Consider the following 13,737-nt stretch of genomic DNA (forward strand, 5'->3'; position numbering starts at 1 on the left):
CCACTTTGTAAATGTGTAGATAGCAAAGCCTTATTACTCATAGTTGAAAGCCCCATATCATGTTGTCTCTGGGCTACATTTTTGCCCACTAATAATAACAATTATAGCAAATACTCCTGTGTGCCAGGCATTGTTCCAAATGCTTTGCCTATATTAATTTATTTTAAATGCCCAACAACCCTTATGATTTAGTCTTTCCGTTACTACTATTAGGCAGTGTTTTCAATGCTACTATTATTATTTCCACTTTAAAATATAGCAAATGAGACATAGAAAGATTAAGTGATTTTAACAAGAGCCATAGCTAGTAGTAAGGAAGCTGGGATTCAATCTCAATAGGTTCCGGGGCCTATTCCCTTAAGCACAATTTTTAACGCACATGACATATTTCTTTATTTAAAATATTTGGTGTCACAGGAAGTGGTTCCATGTTCTGCCTAAATAATATGTAAATTTATTTTTTAAGGTGGTTACAATCAGTAAAACGGTACTGGAAACAAGCAGATGATGAAATAGAAAAAAATACTGCTTCTAAAAGAAATGCTGGCCATCGTGCCAATTTTCACAAAGACTACGTGCAAAGGAAGCAATCATATAAAGTTAGACTTGGTATGTTTAATATATTCATAGGAGTTTTATCATTTAGAATTATTCCAGTCATTGCATGTTTATTCATTTGGAAATTCTTGTTCTTCATTTTTAGTGATCTATGGAGAGAGATACAATGATTTAGAGAAGTACATATGTTCAATAAAACATGATGATGTTTATTTTGATCATTTTCACCCATGTGCTGCGCTAACAACAGATCATGTAAGTGACGCCATATTTGTTCTAAGCAATAGAAATTATTTGTATATATCACAATTGAAAAGCTGCCTAGTTGATACTTTTCAGAATGAACGTGTAGATATTGCATAACAGATATTTAACCTTAGTTTTTAAAGTAACAAGAATAACTTTATAGTTTTCATTGGTTCCTTAATGGTGTCTAGATCAGCAAAGCATAAAAATGACTGAAAATTTTTTTCTGAAGTTTTTTGGTTAATTTTATTTATTCTTATTTTGATTTATGTATTTATGTATTTATTTATTTTTTTAAATTTAAATTTATTTATTGGGGTGACAATTGTTAATGAAATTTTATTTATTCTTGAACATTATCTTTGTCCATTTTCTTTCTTCTCAGCTTCCATGTCTATCTGTCCACTTCTCTAAAACTACCTCTTCTCTTAGTGCACCTACAACGGTATGTGGACCATAGCTAGTGCGTGTGAGAATCTGACCACCATGCATTAGGATAAACCAGGAAAAGCCACATTTCACTAACAATCGCAGCATGAGTTTTCGGTAGTGACGTAATAAAATGGAGATCTTAAAGAGATCTCATTTGAGGTACTAGGATTCGACTGGGGGAAGACTTCTTAATTTTTCTTGCATATTTTTCCTTCTTTCTTATCCTAGTCCCAGGAATGGCCCATTCAAACTCTGGTTGCTTCTCAAAGTGATAATTAGTCAATAGTTTGTCTTCCTTCCAAGATCTGGCAAGTTAAATATATTCTTAATTGTGTTGTGGTATTAAGCCTTCTAATGTGACAATTTTTAAGGCACATGAACCTTTCTTTAAAATATTTGATGTCACAAGAAGTAGTTCCATGTTCTGCCTAACTAATATTTTTGGATCCTCAAGGCTAATTTAGATAAATAATAAAGATAATTCTAATTTTGCTAAGTCTTTAGTGGCTTTCCTTTGGAAATGGCTAGATGCACAGCTCCCAGCTTGACTTCCTAGGAAGGTCGCCTATCACCTGCCCCATAGTCCTTTCTATTTATCCGCTTGATATGTCTTACCCGGATGCCCTCCGGCTTTATATTGTTCCTAGAATATTTCACCCCAGATGCCAAATGCCAGTTGTCCAGATCCTGTTTATCTTTTAGGACTCTTCTAATGTGAAGCCTCTTCAGAATCCATCTAGGACTTTCTTAGCTGGACGTCATCTCTCCATGGCACCTTATCTGAATTTCTCATATGACAACAGTGATGGTCTGCTTGCTACTAAAGTTGTTTACATTCATGTCTTCTTTATCTTACTAGAAGAATTCATTGAAGACAAATTTTTTGTCCTTATAGTTCCTAACAAACTGCTATGTATATAAAAGGTGCTTAATAAATGTATGTTAAAGAACAATAGCCAACCTAAGTTGGCACTTACTTTGTGTTTTAAGAATTTTACATATTTTGTCTCTTTTAACCATCACAACAATTTTAAGATGGATTCTTTATTGAATCCCAATTTGCAAATGAGGAAGGTGAATCATAGAGAGCTTGACTAATTCACTGCTGCACTACTAAGTAAGTTGTGGTCCCAGGGTGCAATCTCATTGATTCCAGAGCCTGCTCTCTCATCGTTGTCTTCTGAATGGTCTGTTGATCAAATACCTGAATGAGGGAATGAAGGAGAATCACCTTATAGGCTTTGGGCTATGACAATAGCTTCTAAAAGCAACCAAATGAATCGTAATGATGGCGACTTTCTAATTAGATTTAATTATGATAGTTTCTCATTTTTGTGGCAATGACCCAATCTAAAATGTAAATAAAACTAAAATATGGACAAAATTCCAGTGACAAAATTCCCCAAACTAGAATACAGATGATAACCCACACATAAATAATAGAAAACTCCTCTCTCTCTCTCTCTCTCTCTCTCTCTCTCTCTCTCTCTCTCTCTCTCTCACTCTCTCTCTCGATTCTCTCACTCTCTCCCCTCCTCCTCCCTCCCTCCATCTCTCTTTTCTTTCCCCATTATTACCTGGTATTTTAAAAACAGCATAATATTTTTAAAAGTTTGTTTTATGTAGGATGGTTCAAGGCAAGTTATCTTTCAGTAGCAACAAGTGTAGTGGTTTGGAATACTTGGCAAGATTGTCATTTGGTCCAAGTGCCTTTCCTCTATTTTCAGTAGCTATTAATGGAGTAACTGGAAAGCAGTGGAACTGCTACAGTGTGCTCTGACCCTATGTGGCTTCTGCAAAGGTTATGCTGTGGTATGGATCTTAATACCTTTGGACCTTTGCAGCAGGAATTCAGAATGAACACAAAGGCTTGGACGTAATTAAATATGTTCTGATAGCTGTGTGTGTAGCGTGTGTTTGCATAGGATGTTTCCTAAAGTAGCTGTGATAAAAAGCAAGTAGACCTTTCCAAATGAGTAAATGATAATTGTGCAGTATACTTCAGATTAATATGAAAGTACTGAGTTGCAAGAAAAAGCATAATAAATTATAGCAACATAAAGAGAAGAGCCATCCACCTTAGTTGTCTCCTCTATAGCTCTATCACTAAAGTTGTTTCCGAAGGGAAGGGGTGGGCAAAATGAGTGAGCTGACCTTAATCCAACTGAGGTGAGGGATTGCCTTCAATCCATATAAGGCTTGTTTCTGGCAAAGAGCAGAGTCTGGCCTTTGCCACCAGTTATGCCACACAGGAACAGCTGCTCACTCCTGGAGAGCTCTAGCACCAGGAAGTCCTTGGAATAACTGCTGCCAGGCTCTGTTCAACATGGATCAATGCTTTAATCACCTATGGCGTTAGGGATAACGCGGTTTGCAAAAATGACATCTTGGTATGATACTATTGTGTTTATAAATGAAGAATGATACAAATCTATGACTTTTTAAAAGTTAACTTTTTTGGGGTGACATTGGTTAATAACATTATATCTTTCTAGTGTACACTTCTTTAATACACTATGACCTTTTCTTTCTCTTCCTTTGCTACCTACACTGGCTCAGTGCTTGCCAGCTCATTAGTTATTGTTTGGTAGAGAACTGAATTTAATTCCAAGCTTTTTTTTTTAAATTAAAGTTTATTGGGGTGACAATTGTTAGTAAAGTTACATAGATTTTAGGTGTACAATTCTGTATTACATCATCTATAAATTCCATTGTGTTTTTACCACCCAGAGTCACTTCTCCTTCGGTCACCATATATTTGATCCTCTTTACCCTCATCTACTTCCCCCTCCCCCCCTTACTCTCTAGTAACCACTAACCTATTGTCTGTGTCTATGAGTTTTTGTTTCTCATTTGTTTGTCTTATTCTTTTGTTGTTTTTGGTTTATATACCACATATCAGTGAAATCATATGGTTCTCTGCTTTTTCTGTCTGACTTATTTCGCTTAGCATTATAATCTCAAGATCCATCCATGTTGTCACAAATGGTCCTATTTCATCGTTTCTTAAGGCTGAATAGTATTCCATTGTGTATATATACCACATCTTCTTTATCCATTCATCTATCAAAGGATATTTTGGTTGTTTCCACGTCTTGGTCACTGTAAATAAAGCTGCAATGAATATTGGAGCACACGTGGATACTTATACTTTATGCACACTTATACTTTATGGATAAATGTTTTCAGATTTTTTGGTTAGATATCCAGGAGAGGGATTGCTAGGTCATATGGTAATTCTACTTGTAATTTTTTGAGGAACCTCCACACTGCCTTCCATAGCGGCTGCACCAGTCTGCGTTCCCACCAATAGTGTATGAGGGTTCCTTTTTCTCCACAGCCTTTCTAACACTTGTTGCTATTTGTCTTGTTGATGATAGCTATTCTGACTGGGGTGAGTGAGGTGATATCTCATTGTGGTTTTTATTTGCATTTCTGTGATGATTAGTGATGTTGAGCATTTTTTCATATGTCTATTGACTATTTGTATGTCCTCTTTGGAGAAATGTCTCTTCAAGTTCTCTGCCCATTTTTCGACCGGGTTGTTTGTTTTGTTGTTGAGTTGCATGAGTCCCTTGTATATTTTGGGTAGTAGCCCTTATCGGAGGCACTGTTTGCAAAAATCTTCACCCATTCAGTTTGTTGCCTCTTTATTTTGTCGATGGCTTCTTTTGCTGTGCAGAAGCTTTTAAGTTTGATATAGTCTCATTCATTTATTTTAGTTTTTACTTCTGTTGCCTTTGGAGTCAAATTTATAAAATGCTCTTTGAACCCAAGGTCCATAAGTTTAGTACCTATGTTTTCTTCTATGTAGTTTATTGTTTCAGGTCTTATACTTAAGTCTTTGATCCATGTTGAATTAATTTTGGTACATGGTGACAGATAGCATTCCAGTTTCATTCTTTTGCACATGGCTTTCCAATTCTGCCAGCACCATTTATTGAAGAGGCTGTATTTTCTCCATTGTACTCAAAAATTATCTGTCCATATTTATGTGGTTTTATTTCTGGGTTCTCAATTCTATTCCAATGGTCTATGTGTCTGTTTTTCTGCCAATACCATGCTGTTTTGATTATTGTTGCCCTGTGGTGCAAGCTAAAGTCAGGGAGTGTGATAGCTCCAGCATTGTTCTTTTTTCTTAAGATTGCTTTGGCTATTTGAGGTCTTTTGTGGTTCCAAACAAATCTGATGATTTTTTTGTTCTATTTCTTTAAAAAATGCTGTTGGGATTTTGATGGGGATTGCATTAAATCTGTATACTGCTTTGGGTAATATGGCCATTTTAACTATGTTGATTCTTCCAATCCATGAACAGGGAATGTCTTTCCATTTCTTTGTGTCTTCTTCAATTTCTTTTAAAAATGTCTTATAGTTTTCAGCATATAGGTCTTTCACATCTTTGGTTAAGTTTATTCCTAGGTATTTTATTCTTTTTGCTGCAATTGTAAAAGGAATTCTTTTTTTTAAATTTCTTTTTCTGAGATTTCATTGTTAGTATATAGGAATGCAATGGACTTTTGTACGTTGATTTTGTAGCTGGCAACTTTACTGTATTTGCTGATTGTTTCTAATTGCTTTTTGGTGGAGTCTTTAGGGTTTTCTATGTATAATGTCATGTCATCTGCAAAGATTGACAGTTTAACTTCTTCATTCCCAATGTGGATGCCTTTTATTTCTTTCTCTTGCCTGACTGCTCTGGTGAGGACTTCCAACGCTATGTTGAAAAGCAGAGGTGATAGGGGACAGCCCTGTTGTGTTCTTGAATGTTAGAGCAAAGGGCTTCAGTTTTTCACCATTAATTATGAGATTAGCTGAGGGTTTGTCACATATGGCCTTTATTATGTTAAGGTATTTTCCTTCTGTAACTATTTTATTAAGTGTTTTAATCATAAATGGATGTTGCATCTTGTCAAATGCTTTTTCTGCATCAATTGATATAATCATATAATTTTTGTGTTTTATTTTGTTTATATGATGTATCACATTGATGGATTTGCGTATGTTGAACCATCCTTGTGCCCCTGGGATGAACCCCACTTGGTCGTGATGGATAATCTTTCTACTGCATTATTGCATTCGATTTGCTAGAATTTTGTTTAGGATTTTTGCATCTGTATTCAACAGAGATATTGGTCTGTGGTTTTCTTTTTTTTGTTATTTCTTTATCAGGTTTTGGTATCAGGATAATGTTGGCCTCATAAAATGAGTTAGGGAGTACTGTCTCTTCTTCAATTTTTTGGAAGAGTTTGAACAGGATTGGTATTAGATCCTCTTTGAAGGTTTGGTAGAATTCACTAGTGCAGCCATCTGGTCCCGGACTTTTGCTTTTGGGAAGGTTTTGGATGACTGATTCAATTTCGTTACTGGTTTTTGTTCTGTTTAGATTTTCCAGTTCTTCATGGTTCAGCCTAGGAAGGCTATATGTTTCTACGAACTTGTCCATTTCTTCTAGGTTGTTGAATTTGGTGGCATATAGTCCTTCATAGTATTCTTGAATGATCTTTTGTATTTCTGTGGTGTCCATGATAACTTCCCCTTTCTCATTTCTGATTTTGTTTATTAGTGTCTTCTCTCTTTTTATCTTAGTGAGTCTAGCCAAAGGTTTGTCAATTTTGTTAATCTTTTCAAAGAATCAGCTCTTTGTCACATTAATTTTTTTTATTGTCTTTTTTCCCTCTATTTCATTTAATTCTGCTCTGATTTTTATTATTTCCTTTCTTCTGCTGACCTTGTGAGAGGTGGCCCAGAGCAATGGCAGCAACCACCACCACAGCCGATCCTGCTTCCACAGCTCCCTCCCCTTTGCCAGAACTAGTTGGGCTGCGAATCTATGTCTGCAGACCACAGTTGTCAGAACTGCAAATATTCTGTTCTTTTGATCTGACACTGCTACTGTTCCACTTCTAGCACCGGGCAGGTGGGGGCGGGGCAAGCTCTGGGAGGGTAGGGAGGGGGTGGCTAGTCTCAGTGCCTAAGGTTTCTGTCCTCTGAGGCAGTGAGGGCTTACACCACCATTTTCAGCCTTCTTCCCTCAGTCTTTGCTCCGAGGTCTCTGCCGTGAGCGTTGGGTTCAGCTGTGTTATATGCTACCCCCTCAGCCCTGTGGGCCATAAACAGAACCCTAGCAGTCCGAGTTCTTCCCTCTTCAACTACCACAGCTGCGGGATGCAGCGAGCTCGGAGCACTGAGCTATGTCTGTGTCCTGCGCCCACTCGGCCCTGTCTCCACACTTCTTATTTCTCTCCTCCCCTGCTCTCGTAATTTGTCCACCTTTAGGTTATTTCTGTAGTGTTCCTCTTAGTCTTGCCTGTCTGCTGTGCAGGGAGTCCTTCGTGGAGTTATAGTTGTTCAATTTGTTGTAAATTCCAGGTGAGATTTCCAAAGGCTTACCTCACGCTGCCATTTTGATGATGTCCTCCCAAGATCATTTTTTAAAATAATGTTTGATGGGAAGAGATTATGCCCATAAAAGTTCTTTAGGTGATTTCAGTAGTGAGCCTCTTCATCTTGCCTATCTGCTATGCAGGGAGTCCTTTGTGGAGTTATAGTTGTTCAATATGTTGTAAATTCCAGGGGAGATTTCCAGAGGCTCACCTCACGCCGTCATTTTGATGACATCAAATTCCAAGCTTTTAAGGCATAGATTTGTTAAACTGATTTAAAAAATTAAGAACCATACATTGATTAATCAATCACCTTGACAGTTGAGGAATCCACCATGTGCCAGGCATTTTACTAGGAATAATATATATATTATCTAACTTAATTGTTACAACAAATCTGTGTCATAGGTGGAATTGTCCTCTATTTGAGAAATGAGGAAACTCAGGCTTGTGTACAGGCTAAAAGATTTAAGAAATCATAAGCACTCTAGTGACCAAAATGGAAGATTTAAGTCTTAAAAATTATGATAATTCTTGGATTTATTTTGTTTTTTTATTTTATTTAAGTAAAATAAGTTACCACTTTCAAGTTGTAATAATAAGAGAATAATATGCTAATATTCCAACATAATATATTAATTTACTATTTTGGCAAAATGTGGTCCTTACTATCTATCTAGCTTTCAATCTCAAACTGAGAGATGCTAAATGATGATTCTATTCAATTATTTGGATCCTATAGTTTTTTTACATGCCTAATTCAAAACCTAATTAATTTTTTAATTAAAATATATTTAACATATAACATTGTGTAAATTTAAGGTATACATGTTGATTTGATTAATTTACATATTGCAATATGATTGTCATTGTAGCCTTAGCTAAAACCTCTATCAGGTCACATAATTATTATTTCTTTTTTGTGGCAAGAATAATTAAGATCTCATCTCTTAGCATGTTCAATGTTTATAATACAATATTGTTGTCTACAATTACCATAGTGCACATTAGATCTTCAGGACTTATTTATCTACTAGTTTTAAAAGTTTAAAAACATACGCTAATATATTTATCCTGTTTGGTTTTATCACAGTCTGTAAGGTGGGAGCAGAAATATTTGAATTTCTATATTATAGATGAGCAACTAGCATTAATAGGTAGAATTAAAACTAGATCTTCTGATTCAAACTCTATTGCATTTTTTAAAATTAAGTTTATTGGGGTGTCAATGGTTAGTAAAGTTACATAGGTTTCAATGTGCAATTCTGTAATACATCATCTATATATCACATCGTGTGTAACCACACAGAGTCAGTTCTCTTTCTATCACCATATATTTGATCCCACACTTTCCATTCAACAAAACAATTTATTTTTCAACTGTATTGTGTTGGTAATGGCTTTTTTTAGCCCAGAATTTCCAAACCTGAGTGTCATAAGTTGCTAACTGCTATTGACCAAAACAAGCATCCTATTTTCAAATCATTTTGGAGAAATCTGCATACTATATAGTCCCTTCTTTGAGATTTTACATTTCCAATGTGAAACCTTGAAGAAGCCTATTTAATAGAACACCTTTGAAAATACACACCCCCTTTTCTTTTGAAGGATACCTATTAACATCACAGGGATTATGGTTCCACAGGCAATTGATTTGTATCAAAGTGAATGAAAGCAATAGAAGATACTACAAGGCAAACTTTTTTTGAGAACAGGATTTTTAAATTTATACTCTAAAATACTTTTGGAAAAATTAATGATGCACATATCTAGAAGGCTTAAAGTTGAACCAAATAAGTGACCTAGGGGAGAAGTTTCCTTGAGTGTCTTGAAAGTGATCTGAGAACCTTAGGCTTACCAGCTCTGATCTTGGAACTTAAGCAAATAAAATTTGTCCCTTGTTAGTCTGACTTGGTACTCGAAGCAAAGAATCATATTCATAATTAAACCAATTTCAGTTTCAGCTGCTGGATAGAGGTCTGTTTTCTTGTTTAAACTGAGTCCACAAATATTTTATCTTCCCAATACTCTGATTTGAAATGTGGAAGCAGTTTATAGAGAAGTAACCCAATGAAAAGGCATTAGGAAATAATACAAAAACTTTTTGGAGAGCTTTATCAGCATTTGAACAATTTAGATAAGTGACATTTTCTTTTTGCTTTTCCTGTGATAATTTTTTAAAAAATATTTTTTCCATTTTTTAAAAATAGTTTCAGGTATACAAAACAACATACTAGTAATTAGACATATATCTCACAAAGTGACAACCCAATAAGTCTATTACCTATCTGATACTGTACATACCATTAGTTATTACAATAGTTAAGTGTTGTTTCCAATGTCTTTGGGTTCATGATAGTGACTCTGAGGCAAAGGATGAAACATAAGATAAAATAAAAGGAATATTAAAATTTTAATTTTGTTTTGCATGTAGATTGAAAGGTATGGATTCCCTTCTGATCTGATCCTTTCACCTCGAGAAATCATCCAGCTTTATGACACCATGTTTCAATTCTGGCAAAGTTGGCCCAGGGCCCAGGTAAATAATAATTGTGCAATTAATTTGAATTAATTATGTTATAGTGGATGGTGACATTGCTGTTCAGAAAGACAAAGTCTCACCCTTTCTAATCACTTGCATCTGATCTTTTAAAATTATCAATGGACTCTTTCCAGAATACAGTACCCCTTTTTAGACATTCTTCTTTCTAACATATTTTGTTTTACACTAATGGGATGGAATGGCACTGAATTCCTGAAAATATTTCTTCTTTCAATTTCTGAGATACTGTAATGCTTTATTCTCTTCTTGCATCCTGGATTTATATTCCTCCATTTTCTTGCACTGTATACCCCTTCTTTCTCTATGCCTTAATTACTATCTGTTTTCATCTATTTGGCTTTGCTCTGCATTCTTTTTTTTTTTTTTTTTTTTTGAAGAGTTCATCTATCTTATTAGGTTTATGTACTAAAACTATGGGGAGATAAAAAGAAGTTCAATTGTCGTGAATACTCTCAAGAAGCTTTTAATTCTGTTAATGAAATGTGTAATTGAGAAACATCTTTGGATTTTCTTGGATGATTTTATTAATTTTGTGGTATTTCTTTTCAAGGAGTTGTGTCCAGAGGAATTCATTCATTTTAAGAATAAAATAGTAATTAAAAAGTTGGATGCTAGAAAGTATGAAGAGAGCTTAAAGGCAGAATTAACAAGTTGGATTAAAAATGGCAATGCAGAAGAGGTAATGTTCAAACGTTTTTGGATAAGCATGCTATCTTTGTTGTTTTCTTAAGTTGCATTGTTCAGTCATTACTATTTTTTTTTAAATCTTTACTTTTCATTTTAGAATTTTAAGCTGAACATGAAGTCTAGTGATTCTGAGATAGAAAAAAAAGAGAGAGAGGAAATTGGTCTTTGTCTCATCCTCTTTGCCTCCTAAAACATGTGCCAGAAGCTATTGGTTCCTGCTAGATGTCACAACAGATTAGAACAGAGGTGTCACTATCTAGAAAGTTGGTGTTCTTGATGCTGTGGCAGTACAGAGTTTGTAATCACAGTAACAGAAGCTGAAAAGAATTTTTCTCTCCTTTTTTTTTTCGTCCTAGATTTTTATTCCTTTTGTGACTTTTATTTCAGTTTGTATAAACTATTTGTATATTAAAATTTTACCCTAGGGTCATATAAGTTGTGTATATTTATTTTAAGTAAGTTGATGGTCAAGGTTGCTTTATTGGCACATATTGAATTTTCTGAGTGACATATGTTAAAGTTTTCTCATGTGATTTTTTCAAATATATTTTAACTTAGATACTTCCTCCCATTGAGAAATATTTACTTATGCTTTCTTCTGCTTAGTTTTCATTAATATTCTTTAAAATGTATTTGGAAATGATTTTTTCTACTTGACATGGAGAAAAACTGACTTACTCTATCTTCTGCCATAGTGAAATCAGCATTATTTACTGAATAATCCTCTTCCTGACTGATTTGTGTTTTGTTAAAAAATTTCACGTTAAATTGCATATACATGTTATAAATATATTTTAAAATATATTTATATAAAATAATTTAAAAATATATTAATTTAAATAATTTAAAATTTAAAAATATATTTTAACTTAGATATTTCCTTCTATTCAGAAGTATAATACAATTAACTTACATTATAGCCAAAAGTTGTAATTCCTTTATTATGCAGAACTTAAAACAAATAATATTTTATTTATTGCTATAGGCCAAAAGAGTCCTGAGGAATCTCAGACCCAATTCAGTTTTTAGTTCATTAAACATGGAAAGAATGTTCCCACTTCTTGTTGAAAAGCTAAGAAAAATGGAAAAGTTACCAGCACTAATTTTTTTGTAAGTCATTTAAGATATTTTGTTTTTATTCATAATTAGTTAGATTCTTTCCTTTGAGTTAAAGAAAGTTTTACTAACTTACTTGTTGTATTATAATATTTATTACTATTTTTGGTGCCCATTTGTTATCAATATGCATATTAAAGAATACATCTTTCTCATTAACAATTGTCACCCCAATAAAGAAATTTAAATAAATAAAAAAAGAATACATCTTTCTAGTTTAATTCTTTATAAAATATTTTTACTTGTGCTATTACAAATTACCTTCTTTATTTAGTTCCCTTTTCTATTTTTTTGTTTTCTTTTTACTATTGTATTTTTATCTAGGTCTTGTTAAATACCTCGGTTCAGTAAATACCTAGGTTTAGTAAATACCTAGATTCTATGCAAAACAAATTGAATGTTTAGGCACACAAGTATCCCTCACAAAATTGAAGTATCCTCACAATATGCTAGAGCATTTATTGTTGGGATATTTTATTGTTTTTAATTTGTAGTTATGAGAACTATAATTTACTGACACTGATTGCCATGCTAAATTTTATATTGCTATAGCATGAAGCAGCTTAAAATTAAATGTAGTATTCCAGTTTTGATAAAGTATAAATTGTATAAAAGTATAATTTATTAAATAAATAACACTGTATCCTGGTTTAAACTTGATCACATATTTTGGGATCAAAATAGAAAGCCTTATTTATTTCAGACAATTTCAAACTACTTTAAGCCATGAAAGCTTCATATAAGTAAGGCCACAGAATCTTGTTTAGGTTGAAAAGTTTAATGAAACTTGTTCCCACATAAGTAAACATATGGTAATGAATAATCATTGATGGTGTATATTTAAAGTAATGATGATAATTGAATGTATGTTGTATTTGGGGAATTGCAATAAAATTGTTCTTTTTACCTTTGTTGTTGAGACAAGAAAAATACATTTCTGAACCACCAAGAAGTTACACTTACCTACTTTGCTTTCAAGCATGGCTACAAGTTTTAGTTAGAAACAAACATAATTTAGTACCTCTGGTATATTTCTGAAAGGCTAACTGCAAAATAGAAATCCAAAAATAACTGTATTCTTTATTCATATACGTGTATGTGTATGTATACTATATTTACATTAAACATTTAAGATGCTTAATAGTAAAATATTTCACAAAAACATCAAAGGTTTAATTCTGCTCAAGGAGTTGCATTTCTCGATGGAATTTTGGGTTCTCTACAGAACGTACTGGTCAAATCTTTGGTCTTATACAGCTTGATTTAATCCTAAATAGCCCCAGATCATCAACAAATCTGAAGTTTTGTCAGGGACCTGTACCTCTGGGAGCTTTTCAAATAATAGCATACCTGTCAACCTTCTCGAATCTGGTCTCTGGGAAACATAGTTGTGTGGAGCAGTTTAGTGTTTAGTGACAGTTTCAGAGTGTGCTCAAGAGCACACCCTTCATAGTCAGGCCCAGTTTGGGAGCCTGTCTCTGCTCCCTGCTAGCTCCGTCACTTCCAGACAGCTACTTAATGGCTCTGAGCCTTAGTTTCCTCATTTGCAAAATGAGATGACAATAATAATGCGTAGGGTTGGGGTTGAGAATTAAATGAAAATAAGTTAGGAAATTACTTAGTACAGTACTATCACATACTGACTGAGGTCCAATCTCTAGAGCACCTTTGTTCTATATAGGTTATCAGAGAGATCGAAGAGGAAAATTTATTTTGAAGTGATCTAGATTTTAATAAATGAAGGACTGTGAA

General features: G+C 34.0%; 1 protein-coding gene across 1 annotated transcript in view; it reads left to right on the plus strand.

Moving 5' to 3' along the window:
- Nucleotides 1–13,737, plus strand: part of LOC308509198 (putative ATP-dependent RNA helicase DDX60) — an 83,895-nt gene that overhangs the window by 39,746 nt on the left and 30,412 nt on the right. The window contains exons 22-26 of the mRNA XM_081076951.1: nt 467–609; nt 704–813; nt 10,054–10,158; nt 10,733–10,861; nt 11,855–11,979. Of these exons, the coding sequence (XP_080933077.1) occupies nt 467–609; nt 704–813; nt 10,054–10,158; nt 10,733–10,861; nt 11,855–11,979 (612 nt within the window). The remainder of the gene's footprint in view (nt 1–466; nt 610–703; nt 814–10,053; nt 10,159–10,732; nt 10,862–11,854; nt 11,980–13,737) is intronic.

Source organism: Rhinolophus hipposideros (genome assembly GCF_964194185.1).
Source record: "Rhinolophus hipposideros genome assembly, chromosome: 16".
Lineage (NCBI taxonomy): Eukaryota > Metazoa > Chordata > Mammalia > Chiroptera > Rhinolophidae > Rhinolophus > Rhinolophus hipposideros.